Source organism: Camelina sativa, chromosome 10 (assembly GCF_030686135.1).
Source record: "Camelina sativa cultivar CO46 ecotype springtype chromosome 10, ASM3068613v1".
Classification (NCBI taxonomy): Eukaryota; Viridiplantae; Streptophyta; class Magnoliopsida; order Brassicales; family Brassicaceae; genus Camelina; species Camelina sativa.
In genome coordinates, this window is record NC_141889.1 from 9463223 (window position 1) to 9489199 (window position 25977).

Sequence of the window (25977 nt, forward strand, 5' to 3'; positions counted from 1 at the left end):
AGTTAGGAGTTTTTTTACACCCAAATTTGTCAAATACAATGTAGGTTTATTTTTGGCCATAAAATAAACATAACTCTATCTTTCACTCTTTTATTTTTACAATGTAGTTCATATGTACATCACATGATCTCAAACATTTCTTTGTGTAGGAACTATTATTCTGCTACTTTGGAGTTTGGTCATATAATTATTATTAGGGTGTAGAGTTGTGTGTGAGAGGTTCAATTTCTGATGGAACTTCACGAGCTCTTTGGCTCTCAAGCGGCATATACTGTGACATGATCGTCATAATCTCCGAGTCCATGTAAGACTGTGTGAGGAAAACCCAAGAAATGTTAGAATGAAAATCCTAAAACAGAAGTTCAAAAGTGCTTTTGTACAATCAGAAAGAGTAGTACCCTGAACCGGTATTTGTAGAATAGATAACCAGATAAACCGGCTACTGCTACGATAGCTAGTATCAAGACTGTGAGCCACCATGCTGATTTTGATCCATATCTCTCTGTAAAATATGGTTGAAACTATCAATGTAAATAGTGTAATTGTTATGATATTTGATTCATATAAATCTTGATTGGTAATATTCACCTATACAAGTATCTTGATCGTTTATGTAGAGCCGGTCACCAGAACAACTGCATTTGTATCCACCCCATGAGTTATTGCATCTGCAACCGCTGCATTGACACGCCGAACGCTCTTTACATTCGTTAATATCTGCAACACAGCCATATCAGAACACAGAATTACATAATTGGTAAATGATTATGTGGTTTCTTTCAAGTTAAGAGTTAAGGACCTTCACACGTGAAACCGTCGCCTTGGAAACCTTGAGGACATTTGCAGCCAGTAGACACAGAGTCCTAATTGATAAATAACAAAGAGATGATCGAACTGAAACAAGGAACTTTGAAAGGAAGGGATTGGATTATAACAACAAGAACCACTAAACTGAGCAAGCCGAGAAAGTTAAGCCATTTCTTGTGTCAGACCAGCAACCTCCATTGTTTATAGTACACCTCGCAGGTCCATAAGCTGCAGAGACCGGATATTCAGATTAGAAAAGCAAGAAACTGGTCTCAAAATTTGAGGGATATGTCGTGTGAAGTGTGAACTTACGTGTACATGAAGTGTACCCGTCGCCTTTATATTGAACACCTTTTACAACCGGACACTCGCAGAGTCGTCCTCTGAATGTGTCCTGATCAAACAAAACAGATTCATGCATTATAGGACTAGAAAGAAAAAAAATATCTCTATAGATTCCACATTTTCTATAGTTCCAAAACATTTTCCAAACAATACTGATATTCAATATAGTGATGAGATGTGATGTGATAAGCTCGGTTTTATGACATACTTTACAAGCAGTTATGTTTGCTTTTGTGTCCTGCCAGCAACCACCATTGTCTTCAAGGCACTCATTTGTCTCTAGACCTGTGTTTAAGCAAATGGGAGGGTCTGATGTTTCGTTGAATCCAGCACATATCGCCTTAAGAACAGCGGTCCTCTCCAATCTCCCTTCACAATTACAAATAGAAACAACATACATTTCAGCATTTTCAGAAAGAGAGGGTGAAATTGAAAAATAATAAGATCTAAACCTCGGTATTGAGCGTTGTTGATTACTAATGTTGGCAATATCGTAACATCTCCCCGCTTTCCTCGGCCAATCTTGATATGATTACATACAAAACAGTTAAAAACCAAACCTCTCTGAAATGCTTCTTGAAAATATAAATAAAGAAAGGTGAAAACTGACTTGTGCTACTTGCTCAGTTCTTAGAACTTGGTTCTCGATATCAGCCTCAGGATCACCGATGCATTTGTTGATCTTCTCAATGGGTAACTCTGAAAAAAGTCTTGAATATTCATAACCAAAACAAACAAAGACTCTCTTTCTTCATAATCTAAAAAGAAAGAAAGGATTCTTACTCAGAGATTTGATGACACTCTCAGCACACTCTAAGCTATACTTCTTCTCCTTCATCGAACATCGAGAATGGAAATCAGTAACATAATCCCACCAAACCCAAGGCCGGCTACTCTCATTCGCAACTCTATGCACACAAAGCTGTCTCAGATTCTCAAACACAACATCTTTCCCTTCATACCCTTCTCTGAAATTGTTCTCAGGGTCAGGAGCACAATACCTCCCATGGTTTATACACTGAGACTTACAATGTGGACTGTTTATATACTGAAAAGGGCAAAACCAAGTGATATAATGCGGCGTAAACGCAGCATAACCGCCTTTCTCGAGTATCTGAGCATGACCTTTAAAGTTCTTGACAAAATCCATCTGTTCATCACACCGTGCACCACACTCGTCGTTGCTATTAGTCCACAGCTCGTATTCTACTCTCTGATCAGGATGAGGCACTGATTCTCTCCAATCTAGTTTCAAGACTATGTTTTTACCTTTCTGAAACCCTTGTCTTAAGCTATCTCCGAACGATTTATCGATCAAAACCGATGGGATTGTTAGCTTCTCTATAAAACCATCCGCGTCTCTGCTCTCCTCTGGTGAATCCATTGTCAACAATGGCTCGTCTACATTATCCGCCACAAGAACTGCCGCGGCTCCTGCTTGCTGCGCGTGCCACGCTTTCAAGGCAAAGTAGCAACCTGAAACATCCAGTAATGGAGCAAAAGTAACTCTTAAACTAATGATACAAAACATTAACACAGATCCATTGTTAAAGTTTAAATCTTTCAACTCAAATGTAAATTTGCAGCATAACCCATCAGTCATATTGGCTATTACGGTTAACATGGTGGATGGCTAGGGATACAAGTGACTAAAGTTTAAATCTTTGAAGTCTAAACCTAAATTTGCAGTACAACCTAGAATTCAGAACAAACCGTATTTGATATTCGTACCAATCAAATCTTAGAACAAAGACATGTTTCAACTATTTGCAAAACAACAGTAAATGAACAGCAACAGAGGTTTTAAAACTTTTGTACCTCCACGATCGAGAAGAAGAATAGTGGGACGAGGAAACTTGGGCTTGAAGGTTTTACCAAAAGCAGAGCAACCATCGGTTTTACTATCCGGATAAACCACCGCCCCGATTAAAAACCCGCCGTAATCGGGTAACCCGAAGTTGGCAATCGAGCCGTCACGCTTCGACCTCATCTCCTCTGGATTCAGCACGCTTATGCTTTCTTTCTCCACCACAAACCTCGCGTCCACGACCACCATGGCGATGAATATGATGATGGTCAACGCAGCGAGGAGATAGGTCAACGAAACTCTCCCGTTGACTAAACCCATCTCTGAAGACACCACCAGGATGGGTTTGGTCGATGATTGATCTTTCTAGTACTGTTTTCCCGGTAAAATGAAAGGAGAGATTCAGAGAGAACAACAAAAAAACAAAAAAACAAAAACAGAGGAAAAGAGAGAAATGAAAGTTTCTGATTGAAGATGATAACATACTTACTAGTTTATATATATAAGTACTTACTAACAAAGATAATTATATTTAAGAAAAATCAAACTTGGAAACATATGTTTTTAGAAATTGGAAAATGTTAGACTTTTGTTAGTTTATGCTTTTTTTTCTATACTGGTTGGTGATATAGCAAGAGACTTGATCAAAGTCTCGACTTTGGAAAATTATTAAAACATTGAGTGTGACAATAGACAAGATATATTATAGTTATTAATTTTCTAATTATTTGGATTAATTCTTGCTAATTACTTAATTATCATTATGATAGAAAAAAAAAAAAAAAAAAAACAGTTATAACCAATACATTAATAGGGATTTCTCGTTCTCTCCTATCTGAAGACCCTTTTCCCATTCCTCTTAGAATTTGGTCGATGTAGTTTTCAAACCCTTTTCCTATTCATCTTCTAACAATCAAAAGCCCTTTATAAATAATACAATCTAATTCTTTACTGCTTTACATAATCTTCATCTACTTGTAATTTTTGTTTTTAGGGTTTATCAACAGGTTTACTTGGCTGTATCGATACGTGAAGAACGATGTTGTTCCGAGATGGATTGTCAATGTCGCTTGGTGTCATCAGTGTTATCAGTTGGAGTGTTGCCGAGATACCGCAGATCATTAGTAATTACAATCAAAAATCCATTGATGGTGTCTCTATAGCCTTCTTAACGACATGGATGCTCGGTGATATCTTCAATATTGTTGGCTGCTTATTGGAACCAGCTAGTCTTGCGGTACAATTCTACACGGCTGTGGTGTATGCACTGGCTACACTTGTTCTCTATGTTCAGTCAATCTATTACGGCCATATCTACCCACGGTTGAAAAACAGAAGGAATCATCAGGTGGTTGATAATGTGGAAGAGCCTTTGCTTCATGCGGAAGCCACGCGTCCTTCTACCAAATCTATGCTATGTGTTGTCTCTGTGTTCTTGTTTCTTGGATCTTTCAATATGTTAAGTGGTCCAAGAAGTATGGATTTGAGAGAGAAAGATAGAGTGTTTGTTGTTGTTGGAGGAGCAAGAAAGCTTTTGGAGGTCAGTAGCGGTAACTTGGGAGGAGGAAACTACAATATGGGAATGTTGTTGGGTTGGGCGATGGCAGCTATTTACCTGGGTGGAAGGGTTCCTCAAATATGTATGACTATGAGGAATGGACATGCTGGAGGATTGAATCCGTTGATGTTCTTCTTTGCGTTTCTTGGTAATGTGACTTATGTTGCAAGCATACTTGTGAAAAGTGTAGAATGGTCGAATATCAAACCGAATCTACCATGGCTTGTTGATGCTGGAGGATGTCCTGTGCTTGATTTTATTATTTTGCTTCAGATTTTCTACTTCCGTTGTGGCAATGTCAATAAAGATTCCGACAAGAAGGGGCATGAGACAGGGGAAGAATCTGTCTAATGGCTCAAACAAAGGCCTCACACAGATATGAGTTTTGTCTCATCTGACCAGCAAGATTCATCTAATGTAGTGTAGTTAGTTTATATTTTCTTCTTTTAACAGGATTGCGTTTTTAGGCTGATGAAAGTACTCTTTGAGTTTTAGTAATAGAAGATGTTTATGGTTTCTGAACATCTTCATCCATTGTCAACAAATTTTTATCTTTATGCATTGCATTGTGGCGGATAACAAAACCTAAATGGATTTTTTAATATTTTCAAAGCATAGGCTTTCAAGAGACTGACCTTTCTAGATGCTACATTCCCCCAGTTAAGTTTACCATAGATATGTACCAACAATGTTTTAACGATAAAATATGAAGCCAATTAAACCATACGTGTGAACATGCTTACCCTATCAATCCCTCGACCAAAATAGGAATCACATTCTCATCCAGCATAGACCAAAATGTCTCTAACGACATTTTCCACTTCTCAAGACTACATAATTAATAGTCATTGAATTGCAAGAGACTTGGTCGTCTCGCTCGGATATTTTGTCGAACAAACTTATATACACATTTCACAAGAGTCTTGTCTCCGTACGGACCGTACCCAAACTTGAAAGTAAAATGGCATTCTCAGGTTTTTAATTAAACAAAGAAAGAATTAATCAAATGTTATCCAAAAATTGCTTCATATCTAACAATCTTCTAAAAAATGCTCAAATGTTTATTGCCCTGAGTGTAATTACAATTTAGCTTTTGGGTTTAGTTTTTCGATTTTGATTAAAAAAAATAGACACATCAGCAAATTAAAATACACATCATTTTCGAATTTCCACGTCACAACCCAAAAAAAAAACTTAACGGCTGAGTTATAGTATTTACGGGAAGACGAAAGGTCTCGTCGATTCATATGACAGCTGAGTTATAATGTTTTGTGGTTGAGTTATCACAAGAAATAATCTGAAAGCAAACATTTGGTTTATATTACTTGACGTCTGAGTTATAGTATTTACGGGAAAACGAAAGGTCTCGTCGATTCATATGACGGCAGAGTTATATGCTTTGTGGCTGATAGGGGTGGGCAAAATACCCGTACCCGATACCCGAACCCAATACCCGAACCCGAACCCGAACCCAAAGTAAGCAATTCGGATCGGGTATAAATCATCCAAACTATCTGGTCGAGTGTTCATATTTAATAAAACGGGTACCCGAACATCCGATTAAACACCCAAAAGCATCCATATGATCATAACATTCCCGATTTCTTGTTTCTCATGATTCTCGAGATTCTCGACTTGCCATATCCCGATTTTTGTGATATTCAAACCAACCAGAAAATCCCCCAATTTAACAAACTGGAAACCCTAAAAGAATCATTCTCATCGTTCCCCAACTCTCTTCGATTTGAGATCTCAAAGCAAATTAGGTAAATCACCTTCTTCTTCGTCGATTTTATCAAATAACTTAACATAGAAACTAACAATATGAATTTAAGCTATTTGAATTCTTTATTACGAGTGTTGTGTTGTAGTCTAGTAACAATTATATTTAAATTCATGCTTGTGTGTGTGTCTATGTTTTTTTGCTTGATAGATTCACCATCAACTCCACGAGAATTAATTTAAAGTGTTGGAGTGGGTTTCTTACATTTCATTGCTTTTGTGTATGAGTGTGTATGTGTTTCTTTCGTACTTTATTTATTTTTGGCCTCAATTCTGAATTTGTTTTAGTAGTGGAGTCAACAAACAGTTAATTAGTCTGAGTTATAATAATTAGAAGCATCATTAAAACTCGATACACATTATGCTTTTGTTTAAGAATTCTGATTAGTATGTTTTTTTATTTCTAGATGGATTCATCATCATCTCCGAACCAAGATGCTAGAGATAATGAAGAACATGTACAAGAAGAAGAGGAAATGACTCCAGCTCAGGATCAAAGGGGCAAAAGGAAACATACACAAGAAAATTGAGCTACTTCTGAACAACCTAAAGAAAAGAAGATAATCCCCCCAAGGTCAAATGTATGGGATCATTTCACAAGAAAACAAGACCGTGACAAGTGTGTTTGCCACTATTGCAAAAAAGAATACTCATGTCCATCAAAGTCAGGGACTAATAACCTGTGGAATCATCTTCATATCAGTAAGTCATACAAGGCATGGCAAGAAAAAGAAGATAAGGCTCAACAAGTTATTAATATGCAAGGGAATTTTCAGAGTGGAAAAGTGTCTGAGAAGATTTTCAGAGAACCATCAAATGAGATGCTTGTGATAGGAGAGTTGCCATTGGCTTTCATTGAAAGCATGGCTTGGAAACACTTTTGTGACAAGGTAATTAATTTTTTTTTTCTTTTTTTTTCATCTACTTATTTTTGTATCTTACTCTATAGAAGTATGTTTCTCTATGTATATCATCAAGGTAAACTTGTACAAACCTCACTCAAGAAGAACAGCAACAAGAGACATTGTTCAAATTTATGTTGATAGGAAGGCTACTATGAAACAATGGTTCCTAACTAACAAGTAAAGAGTCTCACTTACAACAGATATTTGGAAGTATGAAATCACTGGTAATGTTTATTTTAATCAGTAGCTTGTTTCATTTTTTTTTAGACTTGTTTATTGTGTTATTTGGCTTAATCTTTCTTTCTCTTTTTAGGTTCAAGTTATATGGTTATAACAGCACATTACATTGATGCTCACTGGCGGTTAAAGAAGCTGATCATAGGGTTCAAATATGTCACAGATCATAAAGGTATTACCATTGCTAAAGTCCTTCTTGAATGCTTAGCTGACTGGGGAATAGAGAAGGTATTTTGTGTCACTATGGACAATGCAACAGCTAATAGTAATGCATTATCAACATTTGAATCCAACTTCTCTTTGATATCCGATGATTCTTTAGTGATTAAAGGGGATTTTTACATATGAGATGTGCTGGTCATATTATTAATTTGATTGTGAGGGACGAATAGGATAAAATAGATGATAGTGTGGCTGCAATCCGTAGTGCTATATTATATTTTAGATCAGGAGGCAGAAGGCAAGATGCATTTGATCTTAAGATAGAATCTAGTAGGATGACAATGGGCTGTTTGCCATTAGATGTAACAACTAGATGGAATTCCACATATTTGATGTTGTCAAGGGAAGTTAAGTACAAGGAAGCTTTTGATAAGATGGAGCTTGAAGAAAAACTGTACAATGATCATTTCATGGAGTTTATAGGTGGTAAAAAACGGATTGGACCTCCTTCAATGGCTGATTGGCATGCAGTTTAAAAGGTTAAATAAGTTCCTAAACATTTTTTACGATTCCACATTGGTAGTCTCAGCTTCTACAACTCTGAATGCACACAAGTGTTATGGTGAGATAATGAACATAGCATTAGAGCTTCAATTGCTTTGTAACAACTCTGATAGTGATATGAGGGTGAAAGCTCAAGAAATGTTTAAGAAATTTGATAAGTATTGGGATGGCTTGAAGAACATCAACAATATGTTGGTAATAGTCACTGTTTTTGATCCAAGAAAGAAGATGCAGTTTGAAAAAATGTGTTTTGACGAGTTGTATGGAGAAGACTCTACACAGTCTAAGGGGTTCACTACAACAAATATGTACATTGATAGCAGACGGATATAGCTCATTTTCCGTCACTGCTATGAAAGATGAGATTTTTTTTCGCTTACTTTTTAATAGCATCTTATTAACGCTATGATAGGAAAATTATGTAGCGGGAAACAAAAGTGACTTTTGTCCGCCAATACTTAGTGAAATTATTCACTTAATCGCCAAATAAAAAAAAAACCCAAAAACTCGACACACTCTCTCTCTCTCTCTCTCGTTACAACCTAAGCTCAACCTAAGAAGATTTCTTCTTCTAAATTCTCTGTGTGTGCTCAAATTCTTCTAAATTTCTTATCAATTCTTCAGTTTTATCGCCGTTTGTGAAAAGCCCCAATTTCGCCGTTTGTGAAAAGCCCCAATTTCGCCCTAAATCTCCATATCCATCGCAATTGATAGCTCGAATCCATTTTTGAGGCATGTCTTTCTTCTTCCTCCTAATTTCGTTATTTGTTTCGATTATTTGTGATTTCAAACAGCTTTTGATTTCGATAAGGGTCAGATTTAGTTATCTGTTTTGTTAGGGTTCGATTTATCTAGATTTATTTCGTTATCTGTTTTTTAGGGTTCGATTATTTACAGATTTTGAGAATGTGGAGTTTCGAATCCATCTGTTTTGTTAGGGTTCGATTATTTACAGATTTGACTCAAAAATAGCTTTTGGATTTGAGTATTTGCGCCTTCATAAACTGAACGATTTTTTTTTTTTCCCAAGTGTTGGTGATTGAAATGTTGGGGAACTGAAGCTTCTCATTTCTCTGTACTCACACAACAGGTTAGTATCACTCAACCAATAGTTAAACATTATTATTACACACGAATATTGGTGATTGCTATGTTTTGTCCTTTGAGTCTGATTCGTATAAATAGTGATTAGATTAGTGAGATTTTACACAGTTAGATATTGGTTTAAGAGCATCTGTATGTGTCTGAAGTAGTGCAGTATTGTCTGAATTGTTGCTTAATGTGAGCTTTGTATAATATGTATCTCTATTTTATCTATAAAGGTTAAAATTTATATTATAACATATAATGTTGGACAAGGCATGGGTGCATCTATGCAGGTAAGGAATTATATTTCATAATTAGGTTTTATTTTGGGTTTGGATACTTTAAGATGTTCTTTTAGTTATGATTTTTTTCTTTAATTATCCATTGAAGAGCTGATCCTGGTTATAAAAGTGGAGCTTGGAAATTTGTAAGGGATGTGTCTGCGGCTTTAGGTGACATAGAAATGATAATATGTCCTTGTAAAGACTGTCGTAATGTAGTACGACAGTTAAACAGTGTTGTGGTTGAGCATCTTGTAATAAGAGGGATGGATGAGGCATACAAGGTGCATAGTGATTGGTATCATCATGGAGATGTGAAGTCAGTAGATGAATTTCAAAGTAAACCAACTCAGTGGAATGAGGAAGTTTTTGAGTTATATAAAGCTGCTGAATTTTTTGATCAAGAGTTGGCTTTTAGAGGTGACTTAGCTGACCAACCTGTGGGCGACTTAAGTGAGATTGCAGAGGGTGAGGACCAACAAGAGGATGAGTTCCTTGCAAAGATCCGGGATGCTGAAACCCCACTATACCCTAGCTGTTCAAACCACAGCAAGTTATCGGCTATTGTGACTTTGTTTAGGATTAAGACACATAATGGCTGGTCGGATAAGAGCTTCAATGAACTGCTTCAGACATTGCCAAGCATGTTGCCAGATGGTAATGTCTTTCACACATCATTGTATGATGTCAAGAAATTTTTAAAGAGCTTTCATATGGGATATGAAAAGATCGACGCATGTGTTAATGATTGCTGCCTCTTCAGAAAGAAGTTAAAGAAGCTTGATAAATGTCCCAAATGTAATGCTTCACGGTGGAAGACTAATAAGCGGACTAATGAGGTAAAGAAAGGTGTCCCACAGAAAGTATTAAGATATTTTCCAATTATACCAAGGCTGAAGAGAATGTTCAGATCAGAGGACATGGCTAAGGACTTACGGTGGCATTACACTAACAAGAGCACTGATGGAAAACTTCGACATCCAGTAGATTCTGTTACATGGGCTCAGATGAATGAGAAGTATCCTTCATTTGCAGCTGAAGAAAGGAACATACGGCTTGGGCTGTCCACAGATGGATTTAATCCATTCAACATGAAGAATAGTAATTATAGTAGCTGGCCTGTGCTATTGGTAAACTACAATAGAAGAAATGGCAAGCATATATACTACAACTATGTTGTTTATTATTATACATAGTGCTTGTACTGTTACTGAAATTTTGTTTTCTGGAACAGAAAGCTGAAAGTGAAGATCCTTCCAGCGTGACAAGACTAGATGTTTGGATCAAGTCTCGCACCAAAAAGGATGGTACACCAGTAGATACGAATGCAGCTGATTTGATTGTAAGTCTGAATAGAGTTGTACACCAGTAAATAGTGTGTTATCGACTAGTAAAACCTGAAACTGTCTTTATGTTTTTCAGCAAAAAGCAGCTGAAATTGGTGGAAGTGATGCTCCAGCATTTTTAACAAATCCAGATGAAGATCACCTCGCCAAGCTTTTAGGACCTGACAATTCTGGTAGGCTGAGGGCAATGGGTAGAGGCATGAGTAAGACCAAATTAGCTTGTTTACAAATGCAGAGCAAGTGTATGGCTGAAATGGAAGAGCGGCAAGTAAAATTAGTAAAACAGGTCAATGCCTTGGAAAGTGAACTTGGCAGAATCAAGAATCAGGTTAGATACTTAAGAGTTCTCTACTATTCATCAGCCAGTTAGAGTAATATAAATTGATGTTATTTTTGTTTATGTTACAGAGACCAGAAGCTGAAATGGATGAAAACTCAGCTGCAAGAGTAACATATTCTTACTTCTTTTCATATCAGCTAAGTGATTCTTCTTAGTGTCGTTTATGATTCTTAGTTGCTCATGAAATTGTTGCAGAGTGTAAACAAAAGAGCACATCCTAAGTGTGTGTTTGTTGATTGGTCTGACATTGATGAAAATGTTGGTGAGGGTCGGATTCTTTCTTCTGATCCGGATGACATAGTGAATGACTGTCGTCTTGGCCCTTATGATCTCAAAGTGTTAGTTGAAGCTGCATATAAACCAGATGCATTTCTATGGAGACCTGCACAAAAGATCTTTCATATGAAAGAAGCTGTTGGACATATAATCGCATGGCCAACTGATAAGTGTAGACTGGTAGACAACAACATCCAAATGGAAGACATTGCCCCTATGGTATTTATAATTTCTAGCAATGTGTTAGCAATGTATTACCCCTGTCTATAATGCTAATTAATTATATTGGATTTGTTTACTGATTGTGTTTAACAGGGTATACAAGGAAACAAATGTAAACTATTGGATTTGTCTAAGGGTGACGTCATTGTTGCTGAGGGGCGTTGGGAGACACAAGAACCAAGTGCGTTGGTTAACGGAATTCCTCTTGGACCAAAAGCAGTTAAAGTATTTGTGGATTCAGTAAAGCAGCCTGATACATCACTATGGAGACCTACAGCTGAAATGTCATTTCTTGAGGACTGTTTGATGGCTTACGTATCTTGGCCCCTGAGTAAGGTTGATTTTGAAAATCCCTCAACTCCAACTGGTCAGAATGCTACATCACATGCTTCTTTGTCTGCATCAAAGGCCAAGTCTGCAGCCACAGCTTCTAAGTCTGCTACAGAGTCCAAAACTTCAGCAACAGCTTCAAAGGCTGCATCGCAGGCCAAATCTGCATCTATGTCTTCTAAGTCTGCATCTGGTTCTGAGTCTCCTGTTGATGATGCAACGGGTCCAATATCACCAATAAAGAATACTTTACCATCACAGTCTCCTCTCAGGAAGTCTCCAGTAAGTGTTTTCATATGTTATGAAGTTGTTTTTGTTAATTATATGATGACTGATGGTTTATATTGTAAACATGGCAGCGCATTAATAAAGTTATTTCCAAGGAGAATAAGAAGTGCAAGTTGATGGATTTAACTGAAAAGAATAGGGTTGTGGCTGAAGGACGATGGGGAACAAATGATCCAGAACATAAGGTTCACTTTACTCGCTTGGGTTCTAATGCAGTTAAAGTGTGGATAGATGTTGTGAAGGTGAAAAATGTAAAAGTTTGGAGGCCATCCGATGAAATAGAGATTATTGAAGATGCACTTAGCTCCTGCATTGCTTGGCCAGAGAACAAGGTCATTATGTCTTAAACTGATGGTTTTATTGTGTAATGTTAAGTACTTGAGATTGCTTGTTTATTTTGGATGTTCTTGAGACTTTGATGGTAAACTGATGTTCTTGAGACTTTTGTTATGTATTTTGGATCTGAGACGTTTATTAATCAGATTTTATGAGATTTTATAAAACAGGTTATGTGTGCTATAATCACATATCAGAAAATGCTATAAAAGTACAGGTAAACGTTATGATAAAAGAATATACCATAGCACAGTAAACAAGATAAAACAGCATTTCGCAACAGCTATATTAGATATGTATAACATAGCACGAAAAATTAAATATTGTATAAATTTTTGCAAAATTATAATCTTGATAATACAGCAGTTTATTAGAGCTATGCTATAAAACTATAACATAGCACGAAAAAACAAATGTTGTATAAATTTTTTCAAAATTATGATCTTGATAATATAGCAATTTCTTAAAGCTATGTTATATTTTTATAACATAGCATACGTAATAAGTGCTATTGTATATGGGGTACATATAATAACAGTGCCCTAAAACAGCGCTCATGAAAACGCTATCAAAGACCTATGATAGCGTTTTTCTCTGGTTAACAATGTGCATATTTGTTGTAGTGGTTGTATGAGTCAATTCTTGCCATTCTAAAGAATATGTTCAAAGAGTATAGTGAAAGATATGGTAAAAAGGAAAATGTCCAATCATCTCATTCTACTCAAGATTTCCAAGCAAATAGAATGGATGGCATTGATAATGATCTTGGTTACCGTAGGCATAAGATTGAGCATCGGTACAATACTTTACTAAAAGAGATTGGTGTTAGAGACAAAAATGAGTTGGATTCATATCTCAAAGACAAAGTAGAGAACCCTGAAGTGATGATTGGAATGGAGTATGATGTACTCTCTTGGTGGAAAATAAACAGTTGTAAGTATCCCATTTTTTCAGAGATGGCTAGAGATTTATTTACTATGCAAGTGTCTTATGTTGCATCTGAGAGCGCTTTTGCACTAGTGAGAGGATAATAAACCCATATAGGAGTTGTCTAACTCACTATATGGCTGAAGTTTTGATGTGTACAGAACAATGGTTGAAACAAGATATTAAAATTGAATCAAAAGTTCTTACCAATGCACAAATACTTGATGAATTCAAATATGAAGATCAATTAATATGACGGCTGAGTTATAATGCTTGACGCCTGAGTTATTGCACAAAATAAAACAAATGTATTACAATAATACTGCATTAGACAAGTTTTCGCATTGTGTCCAACTTGTTTACATCGAGAGCATGCGTTTAGCTCATGGCTAAACGCGTCCAATCCATAGTCTTCAAGAACAAGCTCCACAAGCTTGTCGTGTGTTGTGCCTCCATCTATATGCACAATTATACACCCTCTATCGTCGGTGTTAAATACATATCTCTGTTTCTTTACCCAATTACCGGAAATAACTAGTACCGGAACTAAATCCATGAAAGAAAATGAAGAACAAGGTGAAGAAGAAGTAGAAGAACAAGGTGAAGATGAAACGACCCGACCCGTTTTTTAATAATAATAAAATAATAAATAATAATAATAATAAATAAACTACAACTAGTGGTCTCATACCCACTAGCCACCTAACCATAATCACAACCAACAACAGAAATAACACATACCAATATCCAATAAATAACCAATAATAGATAACCAATAATAGATAACCAATATTCAAAACATAACCAATATCCAATAACCAAACAACAGGAAACATAGAACCAGCAACCTAGCAATGTTTCTAGTGACCCAACTCTAGCAACCTAGCAATGTCAGACAACAACCAATCGAGTCCCTATAACATCCTCCTCTTCATTGCCTTGATTCCACGATCACATTATGCCTTTACCTGCACCACAAATACAAATTGAGATGCATGAATATTTTATAAACACTCAGTGAGGCAATCCTCCCATCTACTAGGCTAGACACACAAGCAACTGTAATTCCAATGTTCCAAAATATCAACAAACAAAGCATACAAACCAGGAAAATAAACATCAACTCGCTGGAAGGGAGGTGTCGACCGACACCAGCCAAGTGTCGACCGAAACTGGCTCTTGGTGTCGACCAAAACTACCCCATAGTGTCGATCGATGCCGCTTCACTGGTGTCGATCGACACTTCCTCTGCAACCGCGATCTGCACGAAGCCGAGAGTCGAATCTCGCTCCCAAACTCCACCAAATCGTCCAATACTCAAAACCCAAGCCATATACATCCGTAGGATCCTGTAGCAACCAATCCCAGCAAGAAAAACACACAAACACAACAACAAACAAGCAAGAACAAGGAATCACAGGCTTAGATCAGCCATCGTCATGCACTCACCTCTTTGCAGGAAGTTTCTGACCAACAATGATATATCTCACACTCCCAGCAAGCTTCCCACACATTCCTAGCCTTGAATCCTCACTCCCACAGCAAGATCACACCCATAAAGCCTTGAAATCTCACCAAAACTCACAAAAACTCAAGAATAAACTTTTCTCTTGTTTTACTCTCTGATTCACCGGCGAGACAACAATAAAACACGACCTAGGTCGTTTTCTCACTTAATAGTCTGGTTCTGTGGTTTTCCTTAAACCAAACCGTCCAAAAATCGCCAATTGAATCAATCTGGTCGAACCAGAAATTAATGGTGTCGAGTGACACCACCCTTGGTGTCGACCGACACCCACCCCCAAAACGCAGAGTTTTGGTTAGCGGGTGTTACAATTCTCTCCCACCGACAGAGATTCGTCCTCGAATCTCGAACAACCATCATCCAAGGACTCCCGTGCAACCGTCTCCACGGCCCACACTCCTCCGACCGATCTACGGAAGGTCACCTCTAGGCGATAGACTCATGCTCCAGGCATTATTTGCTCTCGACTTTTGGACTTTTCTTTACCCATAGGCCTAAACCTTGAGTTTTTATTGGCTCCTCATCAGACCTAAGTCTGCATGCGATAATGTTGGCTCCTTATCGGGCCTAAGCATGCATGCCATAATATATAAGGTAGTCCAATATTCGTCTCTCGGGTTGCCACCCTACAACATGCCCTCGGATCTTCATCCGAAGTCGATATACCAACCATACTCCTGATGTTCATATATTTTACCCTGTATCACCTTAATATATTCACATCTTTTGCATGTTTTACTATCTAGTTTGACCATTATTGAGTAGCTTTAGGACTGTTTATGCATTAGAGTATATTTGCATTGCATTCGCATAGTTTCTTGCATAAACAGGTGATTTTGGATCCTAAGGAGCATGGAAGGATGTTGAGAAGAATTTGAGCTATCAAGTGAAGAAAATCAAGGAGTTAGAGCAGAAGAAACCAAGTCCGCGAGTCCACTCGACCACCACACTCGACCATACACTCGACCGTGTGCGGAGAGGGACTCGATCGGTTGGACGAAGCAGAAGAAGAAACCACTCGACCAAGTATTCGACCGAGCACCTGGTCGATTTGACCGAGCCGCCTGCCTATTTTGTCTTCTAGCCATTTTAGGGCTTCCCCTCTCTCCTATATAAAGCCGTTGTACCTCATTGCCGCAAAAGAGAGAAATTTTTAGGGAAATAATATTTGAACCTAGTTTTTACCCTTTTGGGGATTATCTACTTTTTCCTATCTTTTGCTTAGATCATTAGCCACTTTTGTTTCATAAAAACCAAGAGATCTTTGATACTTGTTGGTTCCACAAATTTCTAAGTATTGAGAATTTGGGTTTGATTTCTTTTTCAGTATTGTAGATCTTTATCTCATCTATCTAGTCATGCAAGTTTCATTGATTTATGGGTTTATAACCTTGTTCATCATGTTTAGTGCTTGTGAGTAGTGGCTTAGGATCTTAAGGATGGATTAGGCTGGGTAAAAGTTATGGGTTTTTAGATTGATCAAGCTTTATTATTATACATCTCTTCTAGATTAGATATGCTATATGTTGTTCTTGTACTGAGAAGGTAAGAATAGATCTTAAGCTTCTTAGCATCACACCAATGTCTAAGTTGCTAGATAAGGCTAATACTAGAGATTGCCATAAAGCATGCTAAGAGATTAGATGTTTTAAATGGTTTTTGACATTGATGATCTGGTTGTTTAATGCCTGATTTTATATGTAATAGCTAGTGAGAGCTAGGTTTAAGAAGTATTTAAGCTTGATTGTTATTGTCATGAGAATGAATTAACATGTATTAGAAGATCATTGTCTAGAGATAACTCATTGTTGATTGAGGTTTGTTGATCAGTCTAGATAACCATAGCTTGAGCACAACCCATGAATCCATCCTTAGGACCTTTCTTTGTTTATTGATTTCCTATTTCAAGTATTGTTATTTGTTTCTTGTTTGATTTACTTTAGTTTTGCTCTGTTTTGGTTGTTGCTCTGTCTCTGTTTTGCATCTGCAAGTTAACTCGACCACCCACTCGATCTAGCATCTGATCGAGTACCTGCTCGAGCCCCATCCAGTGTTCTTGTTTATGTTGTGCATCTACTTGTTTCATTTCCTGTTCCATTCCTGCTGCATTTATTAAGTTCCTGTTTAATCTTGTTTCATTTCTTGTCCTGCATTAGTCTAGTTTATGTTCTTGTTAGCATCATTACTGTTTGTTTCACTGTTTATCTTGCATTTAGTATCTTTTCTTACTAGCTTTACATTCTGCATACTATTATCATTATTAGGTTGTTAGATAAACTCATTCATCATATTTGGCTTGACTTAGATAAGTATTCATATCCTGATTGCTTGCATCACAACCATTATGGATTGACATCCATTATGCTACAACAACATAAGGGTAATTGAAACACCTTGCATCCACCTGTTCATTCATCATCTCTACCATCATTCATTCCTTCATCTCAACACACAAAAATATATGTTTCAACTCCCAAGCCACAAAGTCTCAGAATATGGCAGTACTAGGAGAACCGAAGTCCCCAAAGAGTCGCGAGCAAACAATTCTGAACACGTCTTAGTCCTATCCCTATCCAGGTTTCCTTCCCATGGCTCGCGTAAAACATCACAATGTCCTACCAGCCACATATCCCCTCTCTGGAATACCTCATGACCACATGTAACAACCCGTCCCGCGGACCCCACTAGCCCACTGCTAGCCGCACAAACGGACTCCAAGCTGGCCCTGCAGGGCATCGATCCTAGATCAATTGGTGACAGCTTGTCCTGTGGAAAGGTTGTTAAAGGGTGGGGACGAGGGTTCGAGGAACGCCTGGCGCACCAATAACCTACTGGTGGATTGGGATATCCACAGTGATGGGTTATGATCGATGCCCTGCAGGGCCAGCTTGGAGTATGTTTGGGCGGCTAGCGGTGGACTAGCAGGGTCCACGAACGGTCCGTTGGGGCGGCTAGCGGTGGGCTAGTAGGGTCCGCGGGACGGGTTGTTATACCACACAAGGATCATATACATGCCACCAGGCCAAACAAATGTCCTAAACAGGACCGCTACAAAGTCCAAACAAATGTCCTAAACAGGACCGCCACCAAGGCCAAACAAATGTCCTAAATAGGACAGCCACCAAGGCCAAACAAATGTCCTCAACAGGACCGCCACCAAGTCCACTCGTCCCGAAGGACCGCCACTAAGGCCACTCATCCCGAAGGACTGCCACTAAGGCCACTCGTCCTGAAGAACCGTCACAAAGACCACTCCTCCCGAAAGACCGTCACGAAGACCATACATCCCGGAAGCGTACAAGAGTTGTTAGAGTTGCGGGAGGCAAGTTCCTGAGATTTATTGGACGAGCTAGAGGAGTTGATATTCAGATCGCAGGAGAGTCGTAGCCAGCGGATTTGCTTATCAGTCCAGTGGAGTTGTATGATGTTATTCTCAGGATGGATTGGTTGCATCGGCATATGGTGCATTTGGATTGCCATCAGGGTAGAGTGAAGTTTGAGCGTCCAGGAGGGTGGTTGGTTTTTCAGGTTATTAGATCGACTTCGAGGAGTCTCGTGATCTCGGTCATTCAGGCTGGGAAGATGATTGAGAAGGGCTGTGAGGCTTATTTGGTTACTATATCTTGATCTGCAGGTCAATTGGTGACAGCTTGTCCTGGGGGAAGGTTGTTAAAGGGTGGGGACCAGGGTTCGAGGAATGCCTGGCTCACCAATAACCTATTGGTGGATTCGGATATCGACAGTGATGGGTTAGGATCGATGCCCTGCAGGGCCAGCTTGGGGTCCGTTGGGACGGCTAGCGGGGGGGACTAGCAGGGTCCACGGACGGTTCGTTGGGGCAGCTAGCGGAGGCTAGTGGGGTCTTCGGGACGGGTTGTCACAGAAGAAGAAAGTGAAGAAGAAGTAGAAGAACAAGGTGGAGAAGAAGGTAAAAACCATGTAAGAACAAGAGTCGAAAGAACGGCGTTTCGTATTTCCAGAGAAGAAAGATGATGACATGGAATGCTGACATGGATGATGCGTCTGACGTGGCAAGTTAGCCATTAAACAAATTATAACTCAGCCTAAATAAAACTCAGCCATCAAACAAATTATAAATCAGTCACAATATGAATAACATTACTGTAATTAAAAAGCAAAAAAATGGCAGCCAAATTCAGCCGCTTCATCAACTGAAAATATGTAACTCAGTGGTATCGTTTAATAAGTCAGTCGTAACTGAATAATATTCTAGTAATAATCTTTTGCTACTAAGTCAGCCGTGTAATGGTCGAGTTGTACGATAAGTCAGCCTATCATGGCTGAGTTATAGTTTTTTACCATAACTCAGTCGTAACTACATCTCATAAGTCAACCGTTTTTCATAACTCAGCCACCCAGAAAAAGTTAATTCAGCCGTGTCGTAGTGATAACTCAGCCAAAATTTTGACAACTCAACCATCGAGTGAAAACTCAGCCGTAAGGACGGCTGAGTTAGAGAATAAATCAGCCAGATTTTAATAAGTCAGCCGTAACGCTTGGCTGAGTTATGCTCTAAGTCAGTCGTCCGTTCTTACTTAAATGTTTTTTCCATAAATCAGCTGTAACATACCTATAACTCAGCCGTCATTATCTTTGTAACGCGTTATGGCTGAGTTATTTAATACACGTCAGCGATTTCTGACGTGGCGTCTGACGTGGCAAATATGACCTTGTTGCAAATATTCTCGAATAGTAAGTTATCAACCTAATTCTATCTGAATCAAAGGTTCTCATATATTTTTCCATATACTTGAGTTTCAACGTTTGCAAACCAAATCCGATAGAAAACCACATAAATCTAGTTTGAAACCAATTTTTAATCGGTTTTACCTCCAACTTCCCAAATTAATCGCTTCTCAATTACTCTTTCAAGCACTGAGCAATGGTCACGGTGGCCATAAGAGTGGCCAAGCGGCTCACTTTCTTTAGCCCGACAGCTCGACAATGACCTGACCACTTTCTTCAAACGTTTCATGCACTTTGCATTAGAATTAAAAATCCGTAATAAAAAAACAATGAAAAGGAGATAGATACAGAGAAAATTTAAGAGAGAATAAACTCAAAATGAGTTTATATAGAAGATGGATAGGGGAAAAAACCACCTTGAACGTGGAGCTGTTAGTGGAGTAAAATTAGGGATCTAGATTTTTTTGTTTGTTTTTTTTATTTGTCGATGAAAGGTTGAAGATGGAAGAAAAGGAGGTGGTTTTTAATTGTTATAAGGTTTACAAATATTTGGGTTTTTGTGTCCGTAAATAAAAAACCCACTAAAAGTCCAAAAAATTTTAAATTGTATTTTTTTTTGGCAATCAAGTTGGTTAGTTTTTTTTGGTTCAAAAATTTTATCTTTTTCCGATCATGTCTAATTTGTTTCTGGTTTTTTATTTTTTTAAAAAATTAAAATTGCCAAAATATACTTATGTGGCTAGTTTTTATTACAAAATTGTTTGATGTTAAATCTATAATACATTTTAGTTAACTAAAATGACATAACAAAATAGTTTAATAATACCATATCTTGTAAAATATTTAGAGGTATTTGTTTGTTTTTATGTTTATCGATGAAAGATGGAGGAAAAGGAGGAAAAAGACATATATATATATATATATATATTATATATATATATATTATTTTACTATTAAAGATGCTAAGTAATTTTGTGAATTTTTGGACTGGTGTTCATAAGAGATGTGTCACTCTCTAGTTTATAGCTTAGGGGAAACTCTACTTTTTTATATAAGATAAGATTGTCAGTTGAAAAGGAAAATAATATTAATAACAAGATCAGATTATAATAAGTGGATGCTAGAAAGAGATCACTTTCCATATGTATAAAAGTCTGAAAATTGGGTCAATGTTTAAGAATAAAATGTGAAAGTAACAGTTATGACAAAATGTGAAAATGAATAATTATATATACTCTATTTGCCTTTAACAAACGATATTATCTCTTCTTCTTGCGATCTTGACCGAGAATTTCATAGACCAAGAAGTTGAGTTCTGAAGAGAACATTCGAAAGATAGAATGCAACATGCCCTGGATCGTGGATCGTCAATATTGACTCCCTTGATTGTGTTATCAACATGGATTCCCTGAGTCTTTGGGGAGTCGATATTGATCCTCCCCATATCATGAATTAATCGATGGTTACAAAATCCATTTGAAATCAACGATTAATTCATGATATGGGGAGGGTCAATATCGATGACCCTAGACTCAAGGAAGTCCATATCGATGACCCAATCAGGGATGTCAATATCGATGATCCATGATCCATGGCATGCTTTATTCTTCTTTCGAACATTCTTTTCTCCCATGGATAACAACGTTGGATACGTGAATGCACTTAGAAGCGGCTGTGGATATGTGTAATACATATTTGGATATAATGGGTCATATACACACCCAGACGGATAATGCAATCTTTAGTCGACCCAATTTCTTTCTACGTCAGAACATAAGATTTTTTCTATCTTAAAACGGTTTTCACAATTACATTAATTAATCATATAGATTTATTCTAACTATCTTAAACATTGTACCAGTTAATTATTGAGATAAAACAATATGTAATACATGATTGAGACTTGCAACTATACATAAAACGCGAAACTCAAATCATTCTTTGAATTATAGTAACCAACTATCATACTCAATAAGCAAAATATATGATATTTGGTAAAAGGATTCAAGTAATATAGTATTTGAATATATATATATATATTACAAGATTCTGTTTTTTTTGGTCAAAAATAGTATAATTCAAACCATATTATACTATTTAAACAATCCAAAGCATGAAATATGTCATAATCACGTTAACGTTTACAAACCAAATCTGATAGAAAACCACATAAATCTGGTTTGAAACCAATTTTAAAATGGTTTTACCTCCAACGTCCCAAATTAATCGCTTCTCAATTACTCTTTCAAATACTGAGCAATGGTCATGGTGGCCATAGGAGGGTCAAGCGGTTCACTTTCTTGAGCTCGACAGCTCGACAATGACCTGACCACTTTCTTCTAACGTTTCATGCACTTTGCGTTAGAATTGAAAAATCCGTAGTAAAAAAACAATGAAGAGGAGATAGATACAGAAAAAAATTTAGAGAGAATAAACTCATTTTGAGTTTATATAGAAGATGGGTCGGGGAAAAAACCACCTTGAATGTGGAGCTGTTAGTGGAGTAAAATTAGGGATCTAGATTTTTTTGTTTGTTTTTATGTTTTTAATGTGGTTTTTATTTGTTATAAGGTTTACAAATGTTTGGGTTTATGGGTTCGTAAATAAAAAACCCATTAAGAGCCCAAAAAGATTTAAACTGTATTTTTTTTTTGGCATCAAGTTGGTTACGTTTTTTTTGTTTTCCGAACTTTTTTTTTCCGCTCGTGTCTACTTAGTCTTTGTTTTTATATTTTTTAAAAAAATTAAAATTGCCAAAATATACTGATGTGGCTTGTTTTTATTACAAAAACTGTGATATGTTAAATCTATAATATATTTTAGTTACTAAAATGACATAACAAAGTAGTTTAATAATACAATATCATTTAAAATATTTAGAGGTGTTTACTTGTTGATAATAAATTACATATATGTTATTTATATAAGTAATTCACATTTAAATATATTAATCAGTCGGTCAACCATAATGCGTGTCATGGTGTTACTTTTTTGTTGTTGTATGATTTATTCTAAAAACTAAATTCATACTAAAAGTCATTCGTGCAAAACTCATTATTTAAAAAACAGTTGGACAACCCATTTTAAAAATTAACATTACGGATATTAGTTAATTACGTTATTTAATGTATACAACTTTAGTCAGCCACCTAGGAGAGTCAAAATTAAAAGTATGTGTTTATCAATAATTTTGTAATTGCAGTTGAAGCAAAATCAATCTCATAACAGTAACAAAAAGTATTATGTACATAAGTGAAACTGCCAATAATTGGGCTAATAATATTAGTTAGATATAATAAATCTGTTTGAAGTTATGTTTTATTATAAATTTTCTATAGTATATTTTTAGCTTAATTTATTACAAAATTGTTTGACGTTAAATCTATAAAATATTTAGTTACTAAAATGACATAACAAAATACTTTTATAATACAATGTCTCGTAAAATATTTAGAGGTGTTTGCTTGTTGATAATAAATTACATATATGTTATTTATATTGGTAATTCACATTTAAAAATATTAATCGGTCGGTCAACCATAAAGCGTGTCTTGGTGTTACTTTTTTTTGTTGTATATATGATTTATTCAGTTTTATAAATTAGTTATTTTAAATATAATGATATATTTAAGTTTAGTTAAAATAGATATTAGTGTATTGAAATTTGAGTAAAAAGATATATGTATTAATCCCTATATAATAAAACAGAAGTACACAACTTTTTTTTGTAGACTATACAATTTTATGTTTAATGTTTATGAATTGAAAATATTCTATTACAATCAAATAATTTCATAATATATAATTTTAAATTTTAAATTTATTTTTTTTTTTTCTAAAATGCTTCTCCGCGATATAGAGAGTCGATATTGACCCTCCCCATATCATGAATATCGTTGGTTACAAAATCCATTTGATATCAACGATTAATTTATGATATAGAGAGGGTCAATATCGACTCCTCAAGACTCAGGGGAGTCCATATTGATGACACAATCACGGGAGTCAATATCGATGATCCATGATCCAGGGCATGCTTCATTCTTCTTCCGAACATTCTCTTCTCCCATGGATAACAACGTTGGATACGTGAATGCAGTTAGAAGCGGCTGTGGATATGGTTTAATACATTTTGGATAGAATGGGTCATCCACAATCAAATCCAATTACCGGAAGAGTCCAAGCACGTCGGTTGGTGTAGATAGATTCTTGAGGTCTCTCATCTTCCAGCTTCTCATTAATTAGTGGTGGTTCTTGATTATATAGTACTTGAATATATATATTATGACTGGTGGTGGTTTTTTTTTTTTTGAAGAAAAAGTATCCAGTTACAAAATCTTGAGATTTAAAGTATAAAAAAATGACTAGAAAATGAGGTAATTAGTGCAAATAAATGAGAAGATCTACTTAGAGTTAGTCTAACAAAAAAAAAATGAATTATTGTAGATTTTGTTTGATTCTTGACCATTAATTTGTGGATTGACTTAATCTATATATAAAAAATTAACTTTTCTTTCTTCTCCTTCCTCCACATCATCATCCACCTAGACAATGCTATATATCTTTTTTACATTAAAATTATTATTTTAAATATTCATTCATTGCATTTTCATTACTTATAATTAATAATAGTTAAAAATAAATAAAAAAGAATTAAGTAAAATTAATTAAAATTTTAAAATAGTAAACATAATGATCTAATGTTTTGAGCGATATAATGGTTTTAATGCATGGTGGAGTAAAAAAAACAATTTATGTAAATATATTTATAATATTCTAAACATAAAAATAAAATTGAAGTGAAGCATTAGTTTCTAAGAAACATATACTACAAAGATTTATTGTTAAATTTCACTTGAAAAAAAAATTACTCAACTCAACTTAAAAGTTTTGATCTAAACTGAAAAACATTGTGAAGAAAGACTCTTGAAATAATAATCCATCTAAAACAAAATCAATAGTCACAAAATATAGAAAACATGATATGTAAGTTGTTACAAAAACTGACATGTGATTTGTGTAGCATATCTCATCAGACATATTATCAACTGCAGCTACAATTCTATAACATAATAAAAATGTAAAATAAAACAAGCTTGAGATTTCATCAGATTTATCAAATGCTTTTAACCCAAAAAAACATATTTAAAGTACACTACGTTTTTTAAAAAAGACGAAGCTGAGGTTGCATCACAAAATTAGCATATAAGGTTTTAGAAAGATATGTAACTTGTATCAGTGAACGGATATTCCTTGTCGGATTCAACCGTTTCACCATCTAAGTATTCTTGACTTTGTTGGAAATTCTATTATAGCATGTGACGCATTTGGACAACCTTGTTATTGCGACATAACAATAAAAATGTTCATGAAACTTTGTATATTTGCATTTAATGTGGGATATCGATATGTTTAAATGATCTCTATAATTAGGCTCACGATCGACATTCCACGTTAGAACTTTAAAAAAAAAAAATTTCATGGGATATGAATATGGAATGAACTCTTATAACAATAAAAAGTCAGAAGATTGCCGACTCTTTCAATGAGGTTTGTAAGTCATTTTTTATTACTATGTGATATATTGTTTATTTGCCAAGAAAATAGTATTACCACACTAGACAAATAATTTTTTTTTTTCACAAGACAAATAAAATAAGTATGGTATTTATATAGATTTATCTTTTAAACTTCAGATGGTTATATTTATATTGAATGATTTTTACTAATAAAAAGTTTAAACTAAATCTAAGCAAACAGATATAACAAAAAAATATTATTTTCAACAATATATATATTGTATATCATTTACTAAAATAAGTTTAATGTTTATATACATTTATACTCAAAAGTTTGAAACCGTATAAATTCTAGTCACTTTATATAAAGCGTCATCTTATCAAAATATAAAAAGTTACAAAATCATATCGCCATTATGTCAAGTAAACTTTATAGTTTCTACATGACTAAATTTAGTTAACTATTTAATATGTGTAATTATATTTTGTTTACTTATTAAACAGTACTACGTAAGTGGGTACTCTGATTCTTTCGTTAAAATGAAAATACCAAAAATAAAACTCTTTCGTTGGTAAAAAAATACGTCAAAATTGTGATTTATACAAATTTAATTTACGAGAAAGCTT

At 35.8% G+C, this 25977-nt stretch overlaps 3 protein-coding genes across 3 annotated transcripts; 2 read left to right on the forward strand and 1 right to left on the reverse strand.

The window, feature by feature from the left end:
• Window positions 1–45: 45 nt before the first annotated feature.
• LOC104718297 (vacuolar-sorting receptor 7) lies at window positions 46–3597 on the reverse strand. The gene is made up of 11 exons (XM_010436016.3): window positions 2971–3597; window positions 1936–2628; window positions 1763–1851; window positions 1605–1674; window positions 1361–1521; window positions 1120–1201; window positions 953–1035; window positions 800–863; window positions 589–717; window positions 399–502; window positions 46–310 (listed from the first exon to the last, which is right to left on the reverse strand). Exons 1-11 carry the CDS (start codon window positions 3278–3280, stop codon window positions 194–196), a joined length of 1902 nt encoding a protein of 633 aa, XP_010434318.1. The 5' UTR covers window positions 3281–3597; the 3' UTR covers window positions 46–193.
• A 229-nt stretch (window positions 3598–3826) lies between these two features.
• On the forward strand, window positions 3827–4977 carry LOC104720226 (vacuolar lysine transporter YPQ1-like). Its single transcript, XM_010438169.2, has one exon. The coding sequence runs from the start codon at window positions 3999–4001 to the stop codon at window positions 4866–4868; it is 870 nt and encodes a 289-aa protein (XP_010436471.1). The 5' UTR covers window positions 3827–3998; the 3' UTR covers window positions 4869–4977.
• Window positions 4978–9194: 4217 nt separating this feature from the next.
• LOC104718298 (uncharacterized) lies at window positions 9195–12839 on the forward strand. Its single transcript, XM_087468528.1, has 10 exons — window positions 9195–9257; window positions 9490–9546; window positions 9644–10552; window positions 10679–10686; window positions 10731–10876; window positions 10957–11208; window positions 11289–11327; window positions 11416–11715; window positions 11812–12330; window positions 12408–12839. Exons 2-10 carry the CDS (start codon window positions 9515–9517, stop codon window positions 12681–12683), a joined length of 2481 nt encoding a protein of 826 aa, XP_087324654.1. The 5' UTR covers window positions 9195–9257; window positions 9490–9514; the 3' UTR covers window positions 12684–12839.
• Window positions 12840–25977: the final 13138 nt, after the last annotated feature.